Source organism: Sander vitreus, chromosome 21 (assembly GCF_031162955.1).
Source record: "Sander vitreus isolate 19-12246 chromosome 21, sanVit1, whole genome shotgun sequence".
NCBI lineage: Eukaryota > Metazoa > Chordata > Actinopteri > Perciformes > Percidae > Sander > Sander vitreus.
Window position 1 is genome coordinate 16,673,660 of NC_135875.1, and position 26,343 is coordinate 16,700,002.

At 45.2% G+C, this 26,343-nt stretch overlaps 1 protein-coding gene across 1 annotated transcript in view; it reads left to right on the top strand.

The window, feature by feature from the left end:
- bahcc1b (BAH domain and coiled-coil containing 1b) overlaps nucleotides 1-26,343 on the top strand; it is a 54,539-nt gene that overhangs the window by 9,765 nt on the left and 18,431 nt on the right. Inside the window, 9 exon segments of the mRNA XM_078278589.1 lie at nucleotides 14,104-14,262; nucleotides 18,220-18,330; nucleotides 18,999-19,136; nucleotides 19,139-21,034; nucleotides 21,382-21,493; nucleotides 22,067-22,260; nucleotides 22,956-23,096; nucleotides 24,309-24,505; nucleotides 25,164-25,536. Of these exon segments, the coding sequence (XP_078134715.1) occupies nucleotides 14,104-14,262; nucleotides 18,220-18,330; nucleotides 18,999-19,136; nucleotides 19,139-21,034; nucleotides 21,382-21,493; nucleotides 22,067-22,260; nucleotides 22,956-23,096; nucleotides 24,309-24,505; nucleotides 25,164-25,536 (3,321 nt within the window).

Sequence of the window (26,343 nt, forward strand, 5' to 3'; positions counted from 1 at the left end):
TCCTCCTCCTCCTTAAAGCCATGTACCTCCCAGCTCTCTCCCCCCCCCCCCCACTTCTCTTCTCAATCGATCCCCCCACCTCTTATATCCAGCTCCCATCTCTGTCTAACTCCCCACACACCCATCGCCTCCTCGCGTTGTTAGCAGACCAGCTTCTCTCAGCACTCCTCTTATTTCTGTCTCAATTTCAGCCTGCTTCCACTCCTTTTCCACATTGCCTCATTTGTTTCTCCCCCTCCATACCCTCCTCTCGTCTTGCCTCCTTTCCTCCTCTCCCCACCATTCGGCCGGTTGTTAACGGGCCCATCCCGGTGCTACTCGGCCCATGGCCAACTCACTAAATCAGAAATGATTGGAGGATTTGGCAAGAGGGAGTGAGAGCTCAGCGCGGCGCCTTTGAAGTCAGAGAAACGAGAGAAAAATGACATTTTAAACAGCCCGCAAAACACAAGGCTAGAACAGCTTCTTACTCTGTACATGAGGAGGGGGAGCTGTGCGTGCGTGTGTGTGTGTGTGTGTGTGTGTGTGTGTGTGTGTGTGTTCATTTAAAATTACAATATAAGGTGTTTTATGTGGATATGTGGCTGGTATTCATGATATGAATGCATGAAAAAGTCACAAGATATGTGAAAAAAGGGCTATTCGTGTGTGCACAAATGTGTGTCTGTCTGTGTGTGTGTGCATGACAATAATTCCCTGCTATTTTATGGCTTTCCACTTCTTTAGAGGGGTCAAGGCAATCGCCTGTTTACTCGACGTGACAGAGAGGTGACATCACTTAGCAGGATGGATGGGGGGGGGGGGGGCAGACATGATGTCACAGTCTCGCCAAATCCACAGGTCTGCACCCCCTGAAAATGCATACAGCAAAGCAAGGCGGTGCAACCACGGAAACCCTTCTCATGGCAGCATCCGACACCTGAAACCGGCCGGCTTTTATTCGTCTCAGGGTCACATTTATGCCTGACTTATCGTCACTCGAGCTGACTTGTTTGAGTCAGCCGGGACCCTTTTCTCGGCTGTTGTGTTTTGGTTCTCTATTCGATTCATTTCAGCTCTGTTTGGCTCATTCATATTGTAATGGCTTCCATTCAGGCGGGTCTATGTCTAGTTTGTTTTGCTGTCAAAGGCTCAGATGGATGGAGGTGGCCGTAGGTTCATCTAGAGGTGAGGTTAAAGAAGGCCGAGTGGTCGGACTGCCTCCTGAATCCTTAAGACCCTTCAAGTTTTTCTGAGTCACACTGCTGACTGAACGGATTGAGTATTGGGTGTGAAAAACAGCTAATGTGTTCTTAAATAGGAAAAAGGTTCTGCGTGTGTGTCTATGTGCGTATGTAAAGGGGGGGGGAGAAAAAGAGAGAAGCAGCTGTGTGGAACAGCATGGATCGTTACACAGTGACACACATGAAAGCATAAAGTATATTCAGGAGCCTTCTTTGAATATACATGGAGCTGTGCAGCTTTATATGTGTGTGTGTGTGTGTGTGTGTGTGTGTGTGTGTGTGAATCCCCTCCCATGCTCTTGCCCGAGCTGAGAGTAGTGAGAAAGAAAACAAGAAAAGAGAGCACGAGAGAGAGAGGTACAAAAAAAACAACAACAACAAAGATCCGTCATCAGTCATTCATGGCTAATCAGTCTCGTGGGACGTGCATGCACACACACACACACACACACACACACACGTGCGCACACACACACACACACACACACACACACACACACACACACACACACACACAAACAGGGCTGAGGTCCTAATCCTACTGGGACTGCTTGTGCCTCAGTGTGTGCCTGTCTAAATTTTGGATCCGGGCTGATTAGAAGCACACTCTCCCTCTTTGCATGTCTCTCTCTCTACCTCTACTTCTCTCTCTCTCCTCTTCTCTCTGTCTCTTCTACTCTACGTCTTTGATTGCTGGTAAAGTGTCTCTTCTCCTCTCTATTTTTCTCTTTTGTCTCTTTAATAACCGCCTACTGTCTTTTCCGGTCGTTTTTGATGTGTGTTTTTGTAATGTTTGGAAGCATGTGTGCATGCATAACATAGGGACATCTATTGTGTGAGTGTGCACTTATCTCTGCTTTTGCATGTGTGTGCTCACTTCTGCCTGTGCGTGTGTGTGTGCGTGTGTGTGTGTGTGTGTGTGTGTGTGTGTGTGTGTGCGTGTGTGCGTGTGTGTGTGTGTGTGTGTGTTTTTGTATGCCTTGCTTCATCAGAACCTCTTAGTGTTGCTCATCTGTGTTTTATCGGCAATTCCATTTGTTTCAGCTTTGTCTTTTGAAAAAAATCAAATAGGCTTTAGCAGCATGGATGTAAACATTATTGCCAAAGCTACATATTTTACATTACATATTTCGGAATACAGTACTTCATAAGAATAAATAATAAATAATCACAAGAGGACAAATATCTACAATCCTGTGGATATATAACAGAAAATGGTAGAACAAAGGAGCGGGCTCACAGGGTTTCTCGTCCGGTGTAACATGCTGATACATATCTTGCAGCTAAGAGAGCTGTTTTGCTGCTCTGTACCAAAATGTCGGCATGTTAACCCTCATTTTTCTGATTTCTGGACGTACAGTATGATGCTTCCTTTGTGTAAACATTGTTCTCTTAAGTGTGCATAATTGTTGTATCAAGTAAGGAAGTGAAGCTCTGTCTCAATGGCTTGCAGTGCACTGTGAAAACACAGTTTGTCTTTTCTTGGCCAGGGCTTATATTAATATATCACGATACAAAATTGCATGTAAAACAATAAAGAATTAACTAGGTTCTGCTTTTGTACATTATAAATTTCTCGAATTGACATGACATTAGTATTATCACAGTATGTTTCTGCTGAAAGATGATAAACGATAGTATTGAATTAAATCTGCAACTATCAATTGATTTCATTATTCATTAATCTGCAGAATACTTTAAAGAAGAAGATGAGAAATGCCCATTACAATCTCCTAAAACCCAAATTACCCAACAATCCAGATTTAGTTTATGATTAACTAGGACAAAGTAAAGCAGCAATTTATCACAATTAAGAAACTGGAACACGAAAATGTTTGGCATTGTTGCTTTAACAAATGACATAAATAGATAATAAATCATCAAAATAGCTACTTAGTTAATCGACTAATTGTTTCAGTTCAATATCCCACTGTTGCCCATGTCTGTGTCTATGGCCAGGCTAAGTGAAGTCTGTCAGTACATCCTCATGGTTTTTCTCAGCTTTCTTTTTTTGGCTCGAGGGGAGTAATATAGTGCGGTTATAAAGGTGTTTTTGAGGGTTTCATTTGTTTGGGCACAATTTTTGCGTGTTGATTTGATGTTGCCCTTTATTTTTTCCTCTTAATGAAAGGTAGACCTGTAAACGATTAGTCAACTGTCAGGAAAAATAAATGCAACTGTTTTGGTAATCAATAAATCAATCAGTCCATTGTTTCAGCCAAAAATGCCAAACATTCGCTGGGTCCAGCTTCTCAAATGTGAGGATTTTTTTAATCTGTTTAATATCATTGAATATCTTTGGGGTTTGAAGTGTCATCTTGGGCTCAAAAAAATTGTGATATGCATTTCCTCACCTATTTTTATTTCATATTTCACACACTTAATAATTAATTGTATAACCCGAGAAAATAATTGTTAGTTGCAGCACTGAAATCTTTATTCCCCCACTTCATCAGCCTCCTGTTCTCCATTATTTCTTTGGTTTATTTTCCTTTTCTCCCCCCTTTCCTTCCTCTTTATTTCCTCTCTGTGGATCTCTCCAATAATCTTTTATTCCTGTGTAAATATTACGGCAATGAGGGAATATAAAGAATGGAAAAGCCATGCTGAAATAAGGTCAGACTAGGTTATTCTTACCTGCTCTCTCTCTCTCTCTCTCTCTCTCTCTCTCTCTCTCTCTCGCTCCAATCCTGTCTCGCCCGCTCACTCGCTCGCCCTATCCCTCCCTGCCTCTCTCGCTGTCGCTCACTCCTTTCCTCTCTCTTCCCCCGCTCCCTCCCTGGTTGCCTCTCTCATTTTCGCTGTCTGCTGATCCCGCTCTTCTCTCTTGTTCAGTCTCTTCCCCCTCACACACAGACACTTACACACACAACCACTGGCACACACTGCCTGTATGACGCCCACACACACACACACACACGCATACAGTAGGCTACCATGCAGACACACACATATACACACGCTGACACCTGCATGTCGAGCCGTTGAGGGTCTAATTTAAGTAAAGTGCTTCTCTAGGAACCACAACCCCTCAACTCACGATGATGGAGGGTGATACGGAGCAGCGTGGTTGAACACACACACACACACACACACACACACACACACACACACACACACACACACAGTTATACATAGACGCACACACATCCTGCTCCAGTGATACTGAGATATGACTCTCTGTGGTGTGGGATATAAGGAAGCTCTGTAGATGGCTTGTAAGTAGCACGCTGTAATAATAATGTGATATTTGATCCCCGTAGGGATATTCACCTTTTCTCGGCTGCAGGCAGATCGGACTGCAGGGTCAGTTACAGCGGTGGAGGAGCTGGTAGAGATTCAGTGTCTTGCTCAAGGGCACTTCAGCAGGGTGGATGCTGGCTCTGCTGGTTAAAGGATGTTGTTCTCCGCCCGGCTGCTTTGGTTCTTGTGCGTAGGTGTGTTTGTTTCCACTGGAGTTTGAGCTAACTTTAGCTGAGGCAGGATTGCGCTGCACTGATGCTGCAAATCTGAGGCCGCAATCACAAACCTTCATAGAAAAAATAGCATGATGGGTTTTATTTTTATGTTTAGTTCTTGATAAAGGTTAAGTCAAGACTCACCAAAATACCAAAATAGATCATTAAGTAGCAAACGTTTTAGCAAACTGTTGCTTATTTGAAGTTTAGAGCAACATTAGCTTAATTTGGAGCCATGTTTGTATCCACTTGATGAATGTCAGTCTAATATTCACTTTCTTTTTTAGCTCTATTTTTTGTCTCCACCAACTAGCCTACCGGAAATAAATGGCTCTATTGCTGCTAAATGCTGTTCAATAGCTAGTCGCTAACTTTGCCTGTCTACCTGCTGAGCAGGTCGTGTACGGTGGGTTTTTAGAGATTTTTTGCTGTAAACAGCTGCCTGCTGGCTGCGTCTGGAAACAACGCAATGAGAGCAGAGACTGAAGCAAACAGTAAAGTGGGAGACTAGACAACTAATACCGATACCTAGCTCCACCTGGCTTATAATAATAAAGTTTCACACTACTTTTCGCTTGTTGGCAATGTTTTATTTTACTTTGTTGGTGCTGGTAGAAAATCGCCTAATTCAAAAATGTTACTGAAACTTATTCTGGCTGAAAAAAAAAAAAAATATTAATTTCATTTAATGGTCAGAACCTTGAGGTCATTTTTACAGTTCATTGTCCGTCTGGTTTTATTTTCTAAAAAAGCTTGTAAAACATCAACCCTGTTGTCAACAGTCAATTTATGAACATCATTTCTTTCAGGAAAAACTGGGCTATTAGAATATTTGTGCTGCAGTGAGGTCACAAAAAAGGTTGTATGACCTTAAAGACAAATAAATAAATAAAACGGAACATGAATCTCACAGCTATGTATTGATATCACACACATATCAATAAAAGCTAAGCCAATCTCCTGTCTAAATCAGTTCCCATATGTATTAGGAGTCACACTGTGAAGAAATAAACATTATAACTTATACAGTTGACAAAATATATACATTTTTCAAAAGAAGTCCAGACGGTTTTGTCTTCATGACCACATCACTTATGCCAATAATCAAATAATAATGTCATATTTATTGAAATCACACACACAGCAATGTTCTAAAACAGTTCTCCTATGTATTTGGAGTCATGCAGTGCAAAAATAAACATAATGAACATTATAACTCATGTAAAAGGACAAACTATTTACAATTCTTCAAAAAAGGCCCAAATGTGTGCCACATCTCAAAACATTCTTCTCTGTAGAACGGTAATAGACTGGAGTGACCTATCTTTCCACTCTATAGCCTTTGTTCTCGCTCGGATTCGCTGGAGTGATCCATCTTTCCACTTCATATACTCTTTGTATAACGGACCTGCCTTCCTGTTGGTTGAAAGACGTCAACACAATCTCGCAAAGCATCATGGGATATTCAAAATGGCAGCTAGCATCGAGCTAGCGGCAAAAATTACGGAAATTTGATAAATTATGGACATCAAGTGGATAAATCTTGGATATAAGCGTTTGGATTTATTGCTGAACAACTCCGAAAAGAGGCACAACTTCCAGGCTGGATAGAAAACCTTCTGTAAAGGCTACAAAGACAGCAAAGACACCCCCGTGATGGCTAACTCCTTAGCTTTTAGCAGGAAAAATCGGTAAGTGGATAAATTAAACCGTTATCAAATTATCTAAATATTAATCAGAGGTGCCGTTTCGTACGGTACCGTATCGTGGACGATCCCTTAGGGCTCTTAGGGTACTTAATTCGTGGAAACTGGTCTCATCTCCTACAATCTTCACTTGGCAAATACTATTTCACATTAGTATTTGGGCAAAATATTAAACCATTGCATCACATGTAACGTCCACAGACTGTCATGGTTTCAAACCGTAATTATGATCAGGAATAAGGTTAATAAGTAACGGATCCACGGAATGCAGCAGCCCTAAAGAACATGTGTTTACTAGGGATTGTGTGCTAATGTAATAACCCGATAGTAGTAAATGTTGATAAGTGGTGAACTTGTATTCTGTTTGAACGTCAGTAGATCATATAATTCATGAAGAAACACGTTTACCTGTTCATCTCCATCTCCTCTTGCTCTCAGCTCACGGTTACGCGTTTTCTGTTTGACTCACTTCCCCCCCACCCCCCGATGTATTTCATCCAGCAGCAGGCACATGCAGCTTCAAATCATTACAGTGTGTGTGTGAGTGTGTGTGTTTGCTGTGGCTGCAGACTGAATGGACCACAGGGGCGTGGCACAGGCATGTAGGACTGGAGGACGACCAGAAGTCCCAGAACAGGCTTCCTCACCATTTACCAGAGCTGCAAAGCAACTGTGGGGGTTATGGTTGGGGGGTTGCCATCACACACACATCCCTACACACGTATACACACACCATTTAGACGGAATTGCATTATTGGCTCCCACCGCAGGCTTTCCTGAAATATCAGCAACCTTATGCTTTTAATTAGTGTGTGTGTGTGTGTGTGTGTGTGTGTGTGTGTGTGTGTGTGTGTATGTGCCTGCCCGCACGTTGTGTCTCATTCTGACCCAGGCAGCAGAATCAGTCTTGTATGACCCCTTTTCCCCAAATTCCCCTGTTTTCTTTGCTAAAACATGGAAAACTTACTCCAGCCCCCCTCTTCCCTCCTTCCTGCTTCCTAAGAATCTCTCATGTGTTGTGAGTTCTTGCTCCCCTTGACCATATATGGCTCTTCCTCCTGACGTGGGTGGGTGGGTATGTGGCGTCCAAAAAGTCCGTGGTCAAAAGCAGGAACATTTTCCCTTTCACTTACAGTTTACTGGTGCATTTTGTGGGCCACGTTCGCTGACGGAAAACAACGAGAGTTTTTTTTCTTGGATTTTCAGGCTGGATTGACTCAAGGTGCAATGTTGCACGTTTTATTCCCTGCATTGAATTCCTCCTGCTTTTATTTTTTGTAATTTTCACGGCGTCACAGCCAGCAGATGATGTGTGTCTTTGCATCCTTACTGGCTTTTGATGGTGTAAACGCACACATGTAGGTGCAGCAAGATTGGGATGTAACTACAGTAGTATCTTGCATGCAGAGAAATGGTAGTAGAGGGAGTGTGTGTCAGCATGTGTGTGTGGATGGCGAGGCTCTGGTCTGCAGCCTGGGAGTCAGGCTTTGAGCTGTGCTGTTCATAGTCTGCTGATTTATGCGCCTCACAGGGAAATCTCTCATTTGTAGCTCTTTCATCTCATTTTCCCCCTCCACTCTTTTTCTTTCTCTCTCTCCCTTTCTCTTTCTCTGTGTGATTCAGTGCAGCCGCTCGTCCCAGGCGACATGCCATGCTTTGCTTGCACACCCTGCTCTCTCTAACATGAATGAGTCAATTGATGAATAATAAGATAGAGCAGAAGGAAAATGCTATCCGGATCTAGTCGAGCAAAAGAACTCCTTTTCTCCCCTGAACGTATTCTTTGTAAGCACCGCTCGGGTGCTTACTCACACATTGAATGTGTTTGTGTCCCCAGTGCCATAATGCTTTTACGGACCTTTGTGTGTGTGTGTGTGTGTGTGTGTGTGTGTGTGTGTGTGTCTAAGCGCCTTCCACCAGCGCCTTGTTTGAGTAGCCCTGTCACTTGTGCAATTCTGTGGTGTCAAAACAGATCAGAAAGGTCTGGCTTGACTCCTGCCCCTAAACACACACACACACACACACACACACACACACACACACACACACACACAGACATGCACGCAAAGGCACACACAAATACACACGCTCAGACACGCACACACACAGATTGAAGGCTCAGTGCCAGGGCCCTTGGTGGTTGGAGGCTTATGAAAGGGTCGGACTGACGAGAGGTTGCCAAGTGTACAGCAATAAGCGTAACAGCCAAGCTAACGAGAGTCAGAACCTCTGACACACACACACACACACACACACACACACACACACACACACTGAGACTGTACTGTACTGTCAGGCTCTCGAGCGCTCTCAGTAGTCACAACCAGTGGCAGAGTCGAGAAATGTGTGTGTGTGTGTGTGTGTGTGTGTGTGTGTGTGTGTGTGTGAGAGAGAGAGAGAGAGAGAGTTCAGTATATCAGTGTGTGGACAGAGGCTTTTGTTAATTGGCAAATGTGACAATAGAGCACGAGAGGATATTGATCTTCAATCGGATGCGGATCGATTTAACTCGTCATCCTTCCAGGTGTGTGTGTGTGTGTGTGTGTGCGTGTGCGCGCGCACGTGTGTGTGTGTGTGTGTGTGTGTGTGTGTGTGTGTGCGTGTGTGTGCGTGTGTATTGATCAGCAGCAGTCCATTCAGAGAGCTACAGCGAGTACAGCAGTTACTTTATCTGCTTATTTCTCCCTGTGACATTCTTTATATCTCCACTATCTCCCCTCCTTTTGGTGTCTTCCTTTTCTCCTCTCCTGTTTGCTTCTTCCTCCTCTTCCTCCTCCTCATCCTCCCTTTCTCTCTTTAGAATAGTGAGAAACCTTGGGGCGTTCTGGCCTGTTATCTGTTGTCTGTTTTGTTTCATTTCATCAAGCACTCTTCAGCATCTGCTGAGACAAACACAAAAGAGGGTGCAGGGTTATTTTTTTTTTTTAACCTTGGTGTGTTCAACATACTTCATATACTGTATTTGAGTTGCTTTAATAAATACAAAAGCCAGATCTGTTATAATCCAAGAATGAGAAAATAACCTTGGCGTTGTTGGGTGCTTTTAATCATTAGACACTTTCTTTGGATTTAGCATGAAAGCTTTTATAGTGTTTATCTTTCTAAACATGACTGCCAAGCATTTTGAGCAGGCCTGATTGATTCATCCTTAATTAAAACTGTCATAGTGTGCCTTAAAGGTGTGAAAACATAAGTGCACTCGGAAAAAAATGCAGCATTTCTTGCACAATGTGCGCCAACTTTTTTTTTTTTTTAGCAACTTTAATCCTTTGGGGTTAAATAAAAATTCCACCCTAAAATATTCCCACACTATAATAGCTGTTATTTCAATCAACTTTTCATAGCGGCAATAGCATGGCAGTTTTCCCAGTTAAAAAGCTTTCTGTGGAGAATTTAGTATTTATTTAGCCTTCTGTAGAAAGATTTCTTCCTGTATGGCTGTTAAACAGCAGTGTAAAATGGCGTCTCTGAAGCTCTGGCTGTTATTCTGAAGCACTGACACCAAATTCTGACGTGTATACTGTTGAATCTCCAGATTTGCTGCTATCTAACTCCATTGTGGCTGCGCTGGAAATATAACGACATCCCAACATTTATGTTTGGCCCCGTTATCCATGAGAATACCAAAAATATGCCAAGCAGCAAAACCTGCCCAGAAAAGCAAGGCATGTTTCCAGCACTTTTTTTTCATAAAACAGTGTTTAAGTGTTTTTGAGTGGATTTTCCCCTCCGCAAATCACGTTACAGGCAATCATAAATAAATTAAAGCAGATTTTGCTTGCTGCGAGTACAGCTGACTGTATTAGTATGAATAGAAACTCATAATTCGGATTCTTATTACCTTGGATTGTCAACATCGGCGGATTCGCTGCCTGTGTGTTGACACACTTTTCCAAGTCATGATGCCAACTGGGAAAAATGGAAGGCATACGAACACATTTTCTACTTTAATTACCACTGCGGAGACTGAATGGAGCTGTTTTCTCAGTCAGAAGCTTGTATTTATGGTAAATAACATATGCACATATAGTAATAAGCTGCACATAATCATGATGTCACTTGAGTCTTTAGTTACATTTTTGACATAGATCTGTGGTGAATCAGAAAATCGAACCTGCTAGAGCTTGTTTGTGTTTTATCTCAATACTATTCCTCCGTTATAGCTCATCTGTTGTGGCTAATTCGGTGTGTTTGCGTTTATCATTTGGTGTTTCTGCCCAGAGCTACGGGAAGCTACGAGAGGATGCAGCGGTGACAGATGGAAAGGGAATGTGTGGATCAGGAAAACAAAAACAAAGGCGGAAACAGAGGGCAGGAAGAAAAGAGTGGGAGGAGGAGAAAAAAAACAGTGACAGAAATAAGGTTTACGTTAGTGGCTGGCCTCCGAGATGATTTTCCATATCAGCAGGCCAGAGGGAGCGGGCAAATATGATTTTCTCCTCAACTCGCCAACAGAAAACAGACAGAGAGGGGAGGGAGGAAGGTAACAGGAAAGAGGGGATGCGGGGGAAAAGAAGAGAAAGAGATGAGTAAATGGAAAAAAGATGGGAAAATGGGGGAAGGGTGGACATCTGAGAGGGTGAGAGATTAAAGAACAGTTGTGGGAAGAAAGTCAACAAAGAATTCTGAGTATTTACACCGCAAAACTAACTTATACTGTTGAAATCTGTGTAACAATTTTTTGTGAACTTTTATGGCGCTTCGAGATGCATCAAAATGCCTTGTGTAATTTCAAAAATGCATGGCTGCTCAGCTGGAAACTGGCTTCCTTTTTTAATGTCTGTAGTAGTAGATGAGGTACAGTGAGCAGTGTGTGCGCATCTGTCTCTATTTGACGTGTGTGTGTGTGTGTGTGTGTGTGTGTGTGAGTGTGTGAGAGTCTGCGTTGCCAGGAGGGCCTTGTGAAACCAGCCTGAGTCTTATATGAGCTGTGTTTTATTATGACTGGCTGAAAGGCCACTGATCTACAGCTGTACAAGAAAAGATTTGGAGAAAAAAAAAAGCGGAAAAAAACACTGTAAAAATATCCTGTCTGAGAGAGGGTGAGGGAGAGAACGAAAGAGAGAAAATAAATGTCTAGAAAGGAAAGTTTCTGCTTCCTCCAAATTTATTATGACTGCAGAGTAAAAATCTCAAGCGCAAAAGGGATTTCTACTTTTAAATTGCCTTCATCTGTGTGTGTGTGTGTGTGTGTGTGTGTGTGTGTGTGTGTGTGTGTGTGTGTGTAGAGACAGATTGGCAGACAGTTGAAGGCACTTGTGGTTGTGGTTGTTAGGGCGTCGGGTCGTGGTTGAGGTGAGGGTACTGTACATGTACATGTAGATGTACATGTGTGTGTGTGTGTGTGTGTGTGTGTGTGTGTGTGTGTGTGTGTGACTCCAATGCGGACTGTTGTGGTTGTGGTAATTGTCTCTGATGCGAGGCAGCATTTATGGGTAACGACCCAACCCACTATGTCTCTCTCTCTCTCTCTCTCACACACACACACACACACACACACACACACACACACACACACACACACACACACACACACACACACACACACACACACACACACACACACTCACTCACTCACTCACTCACACTCTCTCTCTCTCTCTCTCTCTCTCTCTCTCTCTCTCCATCCAGTGACTAATTACCTGATTCCCCATGGATTTGTCTCCTCCTTCCCTTACAACTGTTCGGGTTGTTCCACTAAATGAGAGCATGCTGATAAGTGGAAATACATTCAAACAGAGCCAAAGTGAGCTGAGCCTGTTCACTGAAACTGTAACAGGATGAGATTGAACATCTGAGCTCACGCTTTGGTCCTTGTCTCAGAAGAGGAATTAGGTTTTTACTCCTTGTTACAAACTGCGTCCCTGTGTGTTGTTTTTAAAATATGATTGGTCAAATATTTACCAGGGTGTAACCAATAGCAGATTTGTGTGTTGGTAAGTGAGGAGACCTGCTGAAAAAACATGTGTTTCCAACACGTTTCAGGTTTCCGCTGCATTTCCTCTCTGTTTAATTGCCATTCTCACATATCACAGGCTATAGAAAACCTGAATGTAGCATCTGTGTGGAAACTTGGTGTTGGGGTTATAGCACGTAATATGCAGTTGCAGTGGGACAAGTAAAGTTTGGACAACTTTTTTAGTCTTCGTTTCCAACTCGCCTCCCTACCAAAGTTGAATCAACCAATCATAATGCTCGATGCCCAGGTCTGCCATAACACCCTTCTATGAATGTATCTTTGGAGAAGCAAAATTCCAGTTTAAGCAGCCAAAGCACAAAAAAATCTAAGCAGGCGTTCAGACCAAAAACTGCCCTGTGCTAAAACAACGCAAAGGGGAATCAATCCAGGAAGCCGAGTTTTCAGATGCCACTGCTCCATCGTTTACAACTCTGGAAAGTTATCACGGTGGCAATAATTTTGTCTTTTGCAATGATCGTGAGGTAAACAATTACATCGCGTTGAGGTCTGACAAAAGCTGCGTCTGGTTCTTTTCTTTTGCTAGAGCCGGCCTTCATTCGCACCCCCTCTGCAGTGACGGACGGGCTTCATTGAAATAAATGAGGAGGCTGCGTTTTTTCTTTATACAAGGCTAAGAGGCACTCGACAATTAAAGCAAATATGGTACACTACCAATTAGGCCCTAACATATCTCCACCAAAACCGAATTTATGTGAAATCAGCCAAACCCCCACTTCAAGTTTTGTAACCCTGTTTTAAGTTTCCTCTGTCACTCCAGTATTTGAAAAAGTACAGCTCAAACTGCCTCCACATGGGCTTCGACATCCAGCCTCTGTGATATTCATTTGATGCTAACGCTGACTAAAACCAGTACCAAAATAATGACTCAGTTGAAAATCATCAACAGTGACAATTACTTATTTGAGCATTCAAATACAAGTTGCATGTCAGTCACGTGTCTCAGGCCCCAGTTTATATCCATTCAGATCAGAATTGAGAAAAAAAAGTCACCTTGAAGCTTTTTCCTGATCATAATTTTAAAAGGGAAGAATCTGATATGTGTGTCACATGCAAGTAGAAAATATGATCAGAATTGGGACATTTTCAGCTGCAGTGTGAATGTAGCTTGAAGGGATTCATTTCTCTAGGGCATGTCATAATTCTGTTTTTACAGAACTAATCAGTAATAGTAATACCATCCATATCTGCCGTGTCTGACTTTAGAAAGATCCGGCTTCAAATTCCTGCTGGGTTCTTGGTCCTGAAATGTTCATATTGAAATGATTTTAAAACAATATTTTGACTCTTGTTATAATGTGGGAACATGTTTTTCACCACTGTTATGGTATTATAATTTGAAGCTGAAAATTGCCATGTACAGTTTCAGTGTTTTGTTTCTCAATGGCGACAGCATGTTTGTGAGCAACAAGTGAGGCATACATCTGGGCACAAATAGAAATCACAGGCATCGTCAGAGGATATAAAAGCAGACATGCGTGAGACATGTAAAAATAAAAGTGTGAAAAACTGAGAAGTGTAGAAAGCTTGAAACATTTCCTTTTTTTACCTTCCGATGACGTTTGACTGCACATCTGCTGCTTCTCAGTTTAACAGAGTTTCTCTGTACTTCTTATGTGGTGTTGCTTGCTCATTGGCACCTCAGTAGACCCACCCACCCCTCCCCTCCCACTCAGTCTCTTGCAAGAGTCAACTTTTATCTGCGAGCACCTCTCTAACCTCCAGCCTCTGTCTCTCAGGTGCTTCCTTCATGGGTTCCTTCCTGGCCAGCAGTATGGGGTCGCCGCCCTCCCACCCTCCTCACCCCTCGGGACCCGCTGCCTCCCCCTCGTCCCCCTCCTACAGGCCTGGACCCCATTCGAGCGCTTCCCCTATCTGGTTCCCCCATTCACACGAAGGTAAGACACACACACACACGGACACACACACACACACACGGACACACACACAGACGCAGCCTAGAGTGCTTGGGTCTCTGGTTAATCCAGGGTCTTGGTATGGGATTAGATCGAGATGGAGCCATTAAGTGGTTTAACCAACAATGAGCTGAGGCCAAACACGTGCAGCAGTGACGCCTCATCTGAGGCTACTTATAGAAACACACACACACACACACACACACACACACACACACACACTCTCTCTTCTGGCTCTGTATGTCAGCAAGCATGTGGTTTTGTGTTTGTGGCGTTTTTCTAGTTCAGAGCTCGAACACCGCGACGCTTTCAAAAATGGTGCACGACCGAAGCCTTCCTCTTCCTCTTGCTACCTAAACACACAAACAAACACACCAACACACACACCGTCATGCAGTATAGAAACAACATCATAATCGGCAGTAATTCACAATACACACGAGGCTCCTTGCATTCACTCCCCTCCTTTCACTCATCTCTCAGCCCTCTGCTCTCTTTTAGGGGTGAGTTTTAAGTTTCATGAGCTCCTACGCCCCCCCTCTCACTCTCTCACACACACACACACACACACACACACACACACACACACACACACACACACATTGAAACTTACCCCCATTTCCACCATCCTCTCCTTCTTCACAGCACCCTCCCCCTCCGACCGCAGCCCCACCCTAAGGGCCCCTTCTGGGCTAACCGACCTCCAACGGCCCCCTTCCTGATCAGACACACACACACACACACACACACACACACACACACACACACACAAAAATGTGCGCATCCACATGCATTATGTCCTCTTTCGACTGTTAACCGTTTGTGGTCTAAGAGTGAGCTTGACTTAGTTATCTGTCCTTTTCCGGTGTGTGTGTGTGTGTGTGTGTGTGTGTGTGTGTGTGTGTGTGTGTGTGGTGTGTAAGAACATTTCTCTTTTGACAGCGAGATGGGTCTAAACAGATAACCTCCAAAAAAAGAAAGACAGACAGCTTCCGCCACAGGCTGCATTTCTCAACTAACAGTGAAAAACGGTCCGAATCAGAACTTCACGTTTCGCCAGTTTTCCCACAAAATGTGAGCGAGTAAACGATGAGTGATGGGAAACCCTGGGCAACTAATTGATATCTCCAAGCATTGTTGCCAAAGAATGAAATGGAAACCATTCAGCTTTTGGCACAAACATGTACTTGTTTTCTATGATAGCATACAAAGTAGAGCTTTTTAAAACAGTTCTACTCTGACCGCTGCACTAACAGGCCGCTTCCACTGCACTTTGACATGTCATAGCAGGGAAAGCGCAGGTGTAATCAATAACATTAATTACGACTGCATTCCATTCAGGTGAGCCATTGTGCATGCTGATTTACTGGAATGACTTACTTGGACTCTAAAATGGAGCCATTGTTATTAGTTCAGGTAATCTTCTTGCTATGAAATGTCAAAATGTCCGCTGTGAAAAAGGACTCTTCTGACTTATTTTACAGCATCAAATGTATATTCTACCTGCCACAGTTTATAGATGCAACGTTTTGGTTTAATCAAGAAAATGTCACTGTTTTCAAGGTCATTTCTTCAACTTTTTTATTGCTTTGTATCAGAGGAGCAAGAGAAGCAAAAGATGGTAAGTTTGGCTTTTCCAGGAGGATGCTGCTGTTTGAGTTTTTATTTCCCTCCTATAAGTTTTAATTTGTCACATCCTGTTGCTGAAGAAGTGTACACACCAGAATTTAATGTGGATAAATAAGTCGCACACGCTGCCGCTCACTCGTAGACAGGACACTTCTCTACTGCTGGGATTTAGGCACATAAGATAGAGAGATAGAAAGACAAGAGTTATGTTTGTACAACTGCCTCATTTGCAGCTCATCAAGCGATAAATAAAAACAGTTAAGCTACGAAAATGAGCGCTAATGTCGCCCGGACTGACTGTCTCAAATCAGATTCATAGAAAGAACCAGAGGCAGGACTTCAACGTGAACGCGCGAGAGAGAACAGCGGCGGTGAAAGGATAGCAAGAATGTGTGTGTGTGTGTATGAGAGGAGAGTGAATGTGTGCACCTATCAGACAGATTTTGTGTCTGTGTGGCTCGGCTTTGATGTCTGAACACACACACACTCTCATGCACGAACACCCGCACGAACACTACAAATGATTGTTTTTAAGAATTCAAGCCAGGGAGCTCCGGTGGGCGGTCTGCCAGCTGGCCACGGTCCAGAGAGTGGAGCGTAGCCAGCACAGTGAGAAGAAACCTGGACACACCACACACACACACACACACACACACACACACACACACACACACACAAATAGTTTCTCTCTCTCTCTCTCTCTCTCTCTCTCTCTCTCTCTCTCTCTCACATACACACACCTATCCTCTCGCTCGCTCTCCCTCTTCCACACCTGTCCTTCGCTTTTGTCCCCTCTCTCATGTGCTCTCGCTCCTCTCCTTACCTCCCTTTCCTCTTTCCTCTCATCTCAGCCATCTCAAAGCTCTCCACTTCCCTTTCACTTCCTCCTTCATCTTCCATCCCCCCCTCACACACACAACCTCCACAACACACACACACAAACACACACTCCCTTCTCCATACGCTTCACAGCAGCACCAGATTGGGGGCTTTTCATATTGACACCCCTGTTCTTCTGGTGTCTCTTTTACTTTTACTGTCTTCGTTCAATCGCTAACCTCGTCTATACCTTCTACCCTTCGTTCCCTCCTTTCCTTTCTTTCTCCCCCCTCCTTTTTTCCCAGCGTGTCCCTCTGCCGTCTTTGTTCCTCTCTTCTTTTTCATCTCCCCTCCCTCACTCCCTCCCTCCTGAGTTTTATCACTCATCATTACCCGGGGGATTGGCTTTAGATTGCTGATAGAGTCTTTTGGCTAATTGTTGCCATTTAGATTCACTGGTTGTTAACCAGTCAGAGTAATCACGCACATACACATACACACACACACACACACACACACACACACACGGTAGAGTGTACACAGTCATGCATTTACATTGCAGCATGTACACGCAGACACACTGAGTCCCACACACACATGCTGAGAGCAGCGAGGGGGTGTTGGTGGTTTTGCAGTGCGACTGTGGAATGCGTAGGATGAGTTTTTATGGAGTGCTGTTTACTTTGGCCACCACCGTTAAACTTTTAACGGCTGCCAATTAACGGGCCGGCAAGGACACTCTGTGGGGCATGAAACCAGCTGCTGGAGATCACACACACACACACACACACACACACACACACACACACACACACACACACACACACACACACACACACACACACACACACACACTTCAAGCCTTTTGGCCCCATTATGTGGACTTGTTTGCCTCCTGTGTGGTGTCTATGTGTTTGTGTACTCGTGTTGGTGCGTGGGCCTGTGGTGATTTTGCTGTCCCCCCCATATAACCCCTCCTCAACCACCACGACAACCCCACACACATACACACCATCCCTCACCCATCCGCCCCCACCAACACAAACTACCAAGACCTCTTTTATCGTACGATACAGTTCAACGTCATGAACAGAGTGGAACGACCATTCCCCCCCTCCGTGTGTGTGTGTGTGTGTGTGTGTGTGTGTGTGTGGCGACGCTTCATACTATTTGTCTTGGGTTTGGGAAAAATGTGTTTTGTAGAAGAGCAAATTCCATCCAGTTAAATGCTGCAAACACTTGGCAGTAGCTGTCTGCTGTGGTTTTTGTCACCACTTTGTCCACTGTAAATAATGTCAACTCATGTGGCGTGTTTGTGCAAAAGTGCATTTATGGTGAAAGTAGCACCAACTGGCCATATTTTTTCTGTTTTTTCCAAAATGGCCCCATTTCATGATGGATTGTAGAGATAAACTGTTTGTTTAGAGGGCTGCTGAATGTCAACGCTGCGGAGAGACATCAATTCTTTCTCCCTCTCCCTCCCTCTGACAGGGTACCCCAGCTATTCAGGAAGTCTTGCTTCTCCTTTTCTCCCCATGAGTCCCCTGGATCACCATAGCAACGGTCTCTATGGACAGCACCGCTTCTATGAAACTCAAAAAGGTAGGTGTTGGTGTGTGAATGTGACAGAGTGAGAAAATAGCTTCATACTTCCCCAAACTGCTTAATCAGCACCCACTACGGGAGTAACAACAGCTGGTAACTCAGGGTTTAGTTTTTCAACTTCTCATTCCCTTTTCTCCACATATCAACAAAAAACATTTTAATAAGTAAGTAATTATAATAAAACTGTATAAAATAGGGTGGCAGTAGCTCAGTCCGTAGGGAGTTGGGAACTGGAGGGTCGCTGGTTCAAGTAGCCGTACGGACCAAAGTACAGATGTGGACTGGTAGCTGGAGAGATACCAGTTCACCTCCTTGGGCACTGCCAATGTGCTCTTGAGCAAGGCACCGAACCCCCCCCCCCCAACCGCTCAAGGCGCCTGTTCAGCAGTCGCAGCCCACTCACTCTGACATCCCTCCATTAGTGCATGTAAAGGACCTGAGCATGTGTGTGTGTATTTCAGGCCTGTGTGTAGTGTGTAATAACAACAGAGTGTACATTGTAATTTCCCCATTGGGGATCAATACAGAGTATACATTTTTATTATAAATGATTGTAAATTATAAAAAGCAATGTTTTAACAGCCACTTTGCGGCTAACATTTCTCTCTAAATTTCTAGAAACCTTCAACTTCAGCGATTTTTAATTCTTCTCTACTCTCCCACAGATCACTTCTACCTGAGAGGACTTCCTGCCCAGCCCCCTCTGCTCTCCACCAGTCACAGCCTTCCTCCACTGTCCAGGACGGCCCCAGGCCACCCTCTAGGCTCTTGCAGCAGAGAGACGGACAATGGGGGGGGGGGGGGAAGAGCACCAAGGATGTGGGCGAGAAAGGAGTTTCATCAGTGTCAAAGGTGAAGGAGCGATCAAGCAGCAAGGAGCGGAACCAGGAGAGCAAAGACAAACCGCTTCATCATCACCATCATCATCATCAGACGAACCCTGCCACCACTCCGTCCGGCCACCACCACCACCAAGCTTACCCCCACCCTCATCATGCCCTCCTTCCTCACCTCACACCACAGGGCAGAGAGGAGGACCACAGACACCCTCTGGAGCGACACAAAGAGTACAGAGACAGTGACTCGGGCAGTCAGGAGACCAAACATATGAGTGCCTGTAAACTATCCAGTGGTTCGATAGCAGAGACAGGCTCTGGAGGAAAGGGGGGAGCACTGAACAGCTGCAGTGGCGGTGGGGTGGGTAGACCTCCATCTAAAGGAGGCAGGCTGTGCTCCAAGGATGGAGCCGTAAATGGGGAGATGAGGATCAGCGAATCCTCAGCTTCTTCCAATGAATGTATGAGAAGAGGTGCAGCTGCAGCGACAGCCATCCTAGCACCTCCAAACGCCTCTTACTCCATGCCTCCCCCTCCGCCCCCTCCTCCTCATGCTTTGCACATGGGCTCCACAGTGGCAGGAGGGTGGCTACACCATGCACATCACCATCCTCATCCCGAGTTCTACTGTCCCCCATCCCCTTTTACACTGACACCCTCCAAAGATCCAGCATCCACCCCTGGAGGGTCTGGCAGGGAGGCGAAAGTAAGTGGCCCAACTTACGTGCCTTCAGTTGGGCCACTGGGAGACCTGGCAGCCACAGACTGTCGTGGAGCAGGAGGAGGTGGGAGAAGGGGAGATGACAAGAGTGGAGAAGGACCTTATGAAAGTCCGTCTCATCACCCAAGCAGACTTAGTAGTTGCCAAAAGAAGGACAAATCCCAACCACACCAGCAGCAGCTGGGATATGGCAAAGCCGACAAACCTCCTGACTGGAGCCACCAGACACAGCACTTCCACAAAGCCAGCTCCAACGTGAGCTCTCAGTCTGAGCTGCGGTCCTGCAGCCTGGACAGATCTTCATCCTTCAGAGATGTAGAGGTTGTGGACGATGTTTACCGGCCCTCACTCCCACTAGAGGCCCAGGGGACACACCCTGGTGCTGGACAGGGCACATCCAAGAATGGCCCAGACACCAGCACTCCTCCCTTCAGGGACTGTTCCCACTCATGTCCTCATTCTGATGGGAGGGTGGGGCCAGGGGCAACATCTCAGAGGGAGGGACAAAAGGTTGCAAGGATACGGCACCAGCAGCACAGCAGCCACGGAACGAGTACAGAGGAGAGGGGAAGAGACGGCGGTCATACAGCACCTTCCTGGGGGACTCGAGGAGGCTACCAAGACGATCAAAGAAAAGGCTCCCATCATGTATCAGTTGGTAACAATGAAGTTAGAGGTCTCAGCACCAGAGCTCCAAACAGTGACCACAACCAGCCCCATTCTCAACCGCCTCCATCTTTATCCCGCTCCTCATCGCACAACACTGAGGGGGAGGGCAGTGCCATGAAGAACCTAATGAACTACAGCTCCCAGCAGCCTTTGCTGCTGCCACAGCGGGGACCCTTTGGAGGTCTGGGCTGCCTCAAGCAGGGTGGAGAGAGATCAGAGAAGGGGGACAGAGGTGGAGCTAAAAGCAACGCCTCCCTGCAAGACCCTCCCAAACAATCGCTCCCCCCTCGGCGAGTCTCCACTAACGAGGGAGAGAGGGGAGACAGAGGTGGGAAGGAGGCAGGGGAGGCAGGTGAGGGGGAGGTGCGACAGCCCCCGGTGGGTATTGCGGTTGCGGTAGCCAGGCCTCCCCATCGTTCCCCAGACAACCCCCCTGGACACAGCAGACAGGGCAGGGTGCTGCCCAGCATGAAAGGTCAGACATCATTAATGCTCCTTGCGCTGAACGTCAATTAATGCTATTTCTTTGCTGTAGGCTGCATTATGGGAAAATGATTTCTGATTTCTGCATGGAAAGTGGTTGTCAAGCTCCTCCTGAGGAATTATAAAACATCACTTTTTGTTATAGAAATATGTGAGACATAGAAATGCAATGAGTATAACAATATGACATTATTTGTACAGGTATTTGCGGGTAAACTTTTCCTTTTGAATGTCCTCAGCGCTTTGTGTTTTCAGACGGACGCATGTTTGAAACATTGTCAGTGTATTTTTGATGACAGTTGCTGTAAGCATGTTACTTTGATTGTATTTACAATGCAGGGGTGTCACGCCCTGCGTATCCTCTTGGTCGGGAGGCAGAGGAGAGGAAGAGGATGTCCGAAGAGCAGATCGGCCTTCATCACCTGGACAGAGACAGAGAAATGATCATCAGGTACACTTAAACTCACAAACACCAACACATACGATCACACTCATAGACACACACACATACATGCACACTGCAGCATCTATTCATTTTTTTCTCTCATATGGTAAGCTGCAGTTCTTTTATTCTCTTGGCTTCTCTCTCCCAATCTGAGGCTCTGGTTCTCTTTTTTCACATCCCCTCACTCCATTTACTCTTCTTACCCTTTGATGTGGTATTTCTGTACCCCCTCACCCTCTCTCTCTCTCTTGCCCTCTCTCTCTTTCTCTCTAAGATGAGATGGGGTGCATTAATGTTACAGGGACTAATACTGATGTCTCTGAAGTATCAGGCTCTTATTATGTAGTCATATTGAGGGAAGAAAACATATAATGAGAACCCATAGACCGGGCACAAGATGATGGCTGTTCCTGTTGCCGTCACATTTCTTTTTCTTGATGATTATAATGGTAGTAGTGGTAATGAAGATGACAAGGATGAAGATAATGATCATAATGATGGTGATGATGATGATGGTGGTGACAATAACAGGGATAATCAACATAATGACAAAGTTCATCCCACATACTGCCATGACAGGGAAAACAAGGATCGTGTGGAGTTCGCCAGGATCCACCCTTCCAGTAGTTGCCACGGTGACCTGACCTCTCACCTCTTGGTTCCCGGCGGGGCCAGTAGGTTAGGGGCGGACCCCGCCGCACATGCTCACCCCGCTCACCACCACTGGATGCAAAGGACAGGAAGTCCCTCCCTCTGGATGGGGCATTCATACAGTGAGTAGAGCAGAGGAGCAGCGCGTGACGTTTTTACGGCCAGTGTGGTTTTAACTTAATGCATAGAACATGGTCTTTACCATAAATGCTCTCCATTTGAAGATGGATATGTTTTTTGTCTTTCTTTTATTCAACCGTGGTGACACGGTAAATCAAATGTAGAAAAAAAGCAAACTTCAGACACTCACGCATAGAGGAGCAGGAGTACTTTCATTCTCAGGAGGCATTTTATCAACACTGTTTGTTGAGAGTAGGGCTGGGTACCGAATTCGATACTTTTTAGGCACCGACCAAATTCTGCCTCTAAAGTATCGAGTATCGAAACATTTCCTCGTCATACAATACCCAATTTCAATACCTAACGAGTTAATCTCATGAACAGTATCGAGCCAATAAGCATGCAGCATGCTTCTACCAAGAAGAATGCTAGTGATTGGCTGTCTAATGTTACACGCCATAGAGGCATTCAGGAAAAACTCTACGTTACGCACAGAGATTGGGCTCATAGGAGCTTGAAACATAAGTCAAGGTATTGATATTGATATCGGTACCGGTATCTACATTTTTGGAACAATACCCAGCCCTGGTTGAGAGTGTCCCAAGGTTATCCCTTAAAGCACGCCACTCTTTTTGGAGTAGTAAAATAAGTATTTAAATGTTGCCCTCATTTGACTGTGTAGTGTGTGTCGTTCCAGGTCTGAGCCACGTGGGAATGAGCCCTGGCTTTCCACCAGGTCTGCCCAGCCCTCTGCAGCCAGTCTTGGGATCGCTCACCCAAGACCCCAACTCCCCGCTGGTTGTTCTTCCTTCAGAACCTGGGCCTCATCATCACCTTGGTATGCTAAGCCTCCTTTTACAACAGCACACACGCACGCATGCACATGCACATGAACACACACACACACACACACACACACACACACACACACACACACATACACACACACCCAGCAGAGCCTATATACAGTGCTATCTACCAGTACTTACAGCCCCCTACTTCCCTCCTCCTTTCCATTTGTACCATCAGAGCCACTGCCATTTCTCTCCCAGAGTTTTAGTATCATTGGGTAATCATAATATAATGCTCAACTAAGTCCCTCTGTCAGTGGGACCATGTTTTATAGCTTCGTTAATGGGAGCAGCTATTCCGTTGCCCCACTCCTGCATGTGCCTGGCATTATGCAAACCATTTTAACTGGCGTTCATCTCTTTTGTGGTGGAGCACTGCACTTTGTGTGTATGTGGACATCCAAAGTTAGTTGTGCTCATGTCTGGAATAACATGAGACATTGCTCAGTGTTAAGGGTTGTGCATCTCAGCCATTGCTAGAGAGAGAAAAAAAGTGTGCGTGTGTGTGTGTGTGTGTGTGTGTGCGTCAACGCTGCTTTGCAAACAGGCTGTGAAATTTAATTATCTCCCGCCTCCTTTGCCTCGCTCCGTGGGAGTTCCTGCAGAGAGGGGAAGTGCATCCACTGAACCCTTCCCCTGGGAAACATTAGCCCACTCAGGCTAATCTCACAGAACAAAGGTTCCCAGCGACAAGGCAGCCAAGGAGGGGTGTGTGTGTGTGTGTGTGTGTGTGTGTGTGTGTGTGTGTGTGTGTGTGTGTGTGCGCGCGCGCGCACGTGCTCGCGCGCCCAGGGTGTAGCTTTGAAAAAAAAGTGTTTCCCTGAATAGAGAAACACCATCATTATAAACAGTAGGTGAATGGAGAAGGTGAAGCATGCATTCATTGATTGTGTCTAAGGCCAACATTCAGCTCATACAGGTCACAGTCATTACATCTTTAGTTAAGGTGGCCGAGCTCCTCTGCAATCCCACATTTTCAAAAGAGCAGTTCAAGAGTCCGTTGACGCATTTTCTCTTTTTGACTTTTCTGCGTAGCTGCCGCCGTGAAAATATTTCTGTCTCGACCATTTTGCTGGTTATTTATTCAAAGGTTTAATGGTTGTAGTTTGCCAACAGGAATGTCTTACTTTCTTCTTATTTTGTACCAATTTTCTATAATTCAAATCAAAACAAACAATCTTTTTCGTTTCCTACTCCAGACGTTCTGGAGCAGTCAGGTCTGTGGCCCCCTGTGTACGGAGGCAGAGGCCCTCCTTCTCACCTGCAGCATCACCCTGTCTACTCCCGCTCCTCATTCCTACAGCAACAGGAGCTGTACGCCTTGCAGCATCAGCACCACCAGCAGCAGCAGCAGCAGCGAGCCATGGAGCACATGCAGCGCCACTCCTTAGGACAGGTACTAATACTAACACAACCCACACACATTTAGAGAGAGGTAACATTTGAGTCTAAACCTGTGAAATCCTGTTAACATATTGTGAAACATTTGCCAAATGGGAATAAGGAAGTGTGGAAATGTTTTTACTCAAGCCAATGTTCATCTTCCTCATTTGAGAAGTCCGGACTAAGATACAGCTCTGCTTATCATTTGTTTGGTATTAACAATAGATTGTTTGATCTCCCAGCATAGATTTCTCAACACTAAAAGAAAAGCATATGCAAAGTCACACTGAGCAATGATTATTTAAGCCAATGACTTCTGTTTTTTTGGCAAAAGGTTTGATAAAGTTGGTGTGGTGCTTTTGCACTCTCACATTGCCAGATAATTTGGCAATCAAACAGCGTGGCTGACACTGTGACTTCTTTTTTCAAGGCTTTTCTATCAGAAGATTTTTTTTGGGTATTTCTGTTTATGTATTTATTGTGTTAAACTACCCCTTGTCCTATTTATTTTAAGAAAACGGCTGCATATTCTAACATCAAGAAATATGACATTTTGAGATCATTTTAGATAAAATAAGTGGGTTAAATTGCTATGGTTGAAATGTTTTAATTAATATGAAATATGTATTCATGCTAACATTTTGAGTTTTGATTGTTATCCTCTTCCACAGAGAAAACACGAGGAGCATGCTATCACTATAGAGGACTCTCCTCACGAATCTTCCGCATCCAGAACTCCCTCCTCTTCGTCCAACAACTCCTCTAATGTGGCCAAACCCTTTTCCCACACCCCTCCTCCACCCAAGACGCCCACGCCGTCTCCGGGAATATGTCCCAGCAGCCGTCGATCCCCCTGCTACCACTCCCCGTCCAGGCGACCTCACCCGCCAAACCCTCTGACCCCTGCACCGAGCCCGGCTGCGGCGGCACCGCGCTCCCCGGCACTCAGTCCTGCTCCCTCACACCTCTCTAAGGGGCTGGAGAGGGGCAGTGACAGAGGAGAAGGACAGCCACCTCAGGATTACCCACAATCCCTAGAGCCAGGTGAGTGTGGAGAAGTCTGTAGGATGAACGAATGCAATGTCTGAATTTAAAGAAGAACTTTAGTCGAACAGTCAGATAACAAAAATAAAGACAGCGAACAGAGAGACAAGGCAACGACACAGAGATAGAGAGAGTAATGTGAGACAAAAAAAAAAAGGGAGAGAGAGAGAGACGAAGAGTGCTGCTGCAGAGATGTAGCACCGGTCTTTGAAGCATGGTATTCTTTTGATTTTGCAGAAATTGTTTGAAGCATGGCTGATCCCTTGCTCGTTGTGTGTGTGTGTGTGCGTGTGCGTGCGTTTTTTTTCTTTCTGTGAAAGCTAAAGAGGGACAGCGGGCAGGTCAGCCATTAAGGTCAGAGAAAGCATATGGGCACTCAGTGTGTATGTGTGACCTGCCAGCATGCACATGTGTGTGTCTGAGCTCGCATGTGTGTCACAAAAGGAAGGTCAGTGAAATCTTCACAGACAGGCCCTCCTTATCCTTCAGGGGTCCTTGAGAAGTACAGGCGGAAGGGTACGCATTCATCTGGCTGTGTTGTCAGGAGGCGGAGGGATACCATCAATAATAAGAGCGCGGGGGTGACAGGGCCAGTGCTGAAAACGGCAGGGTGTCATCAATATCAAGATCTATACACTCACTCACTCACACACACACTCCTACATACACATACAGTACATATAATATACACTACTGTACATATACACATATGAGCACACACACTCCCTGTGTTGTCTGCACCCTGCTGTCAGTGTATTATTCCAACTGTAATCACGTGCTTCATCCTGTCTGCAAAGAATGGCAATG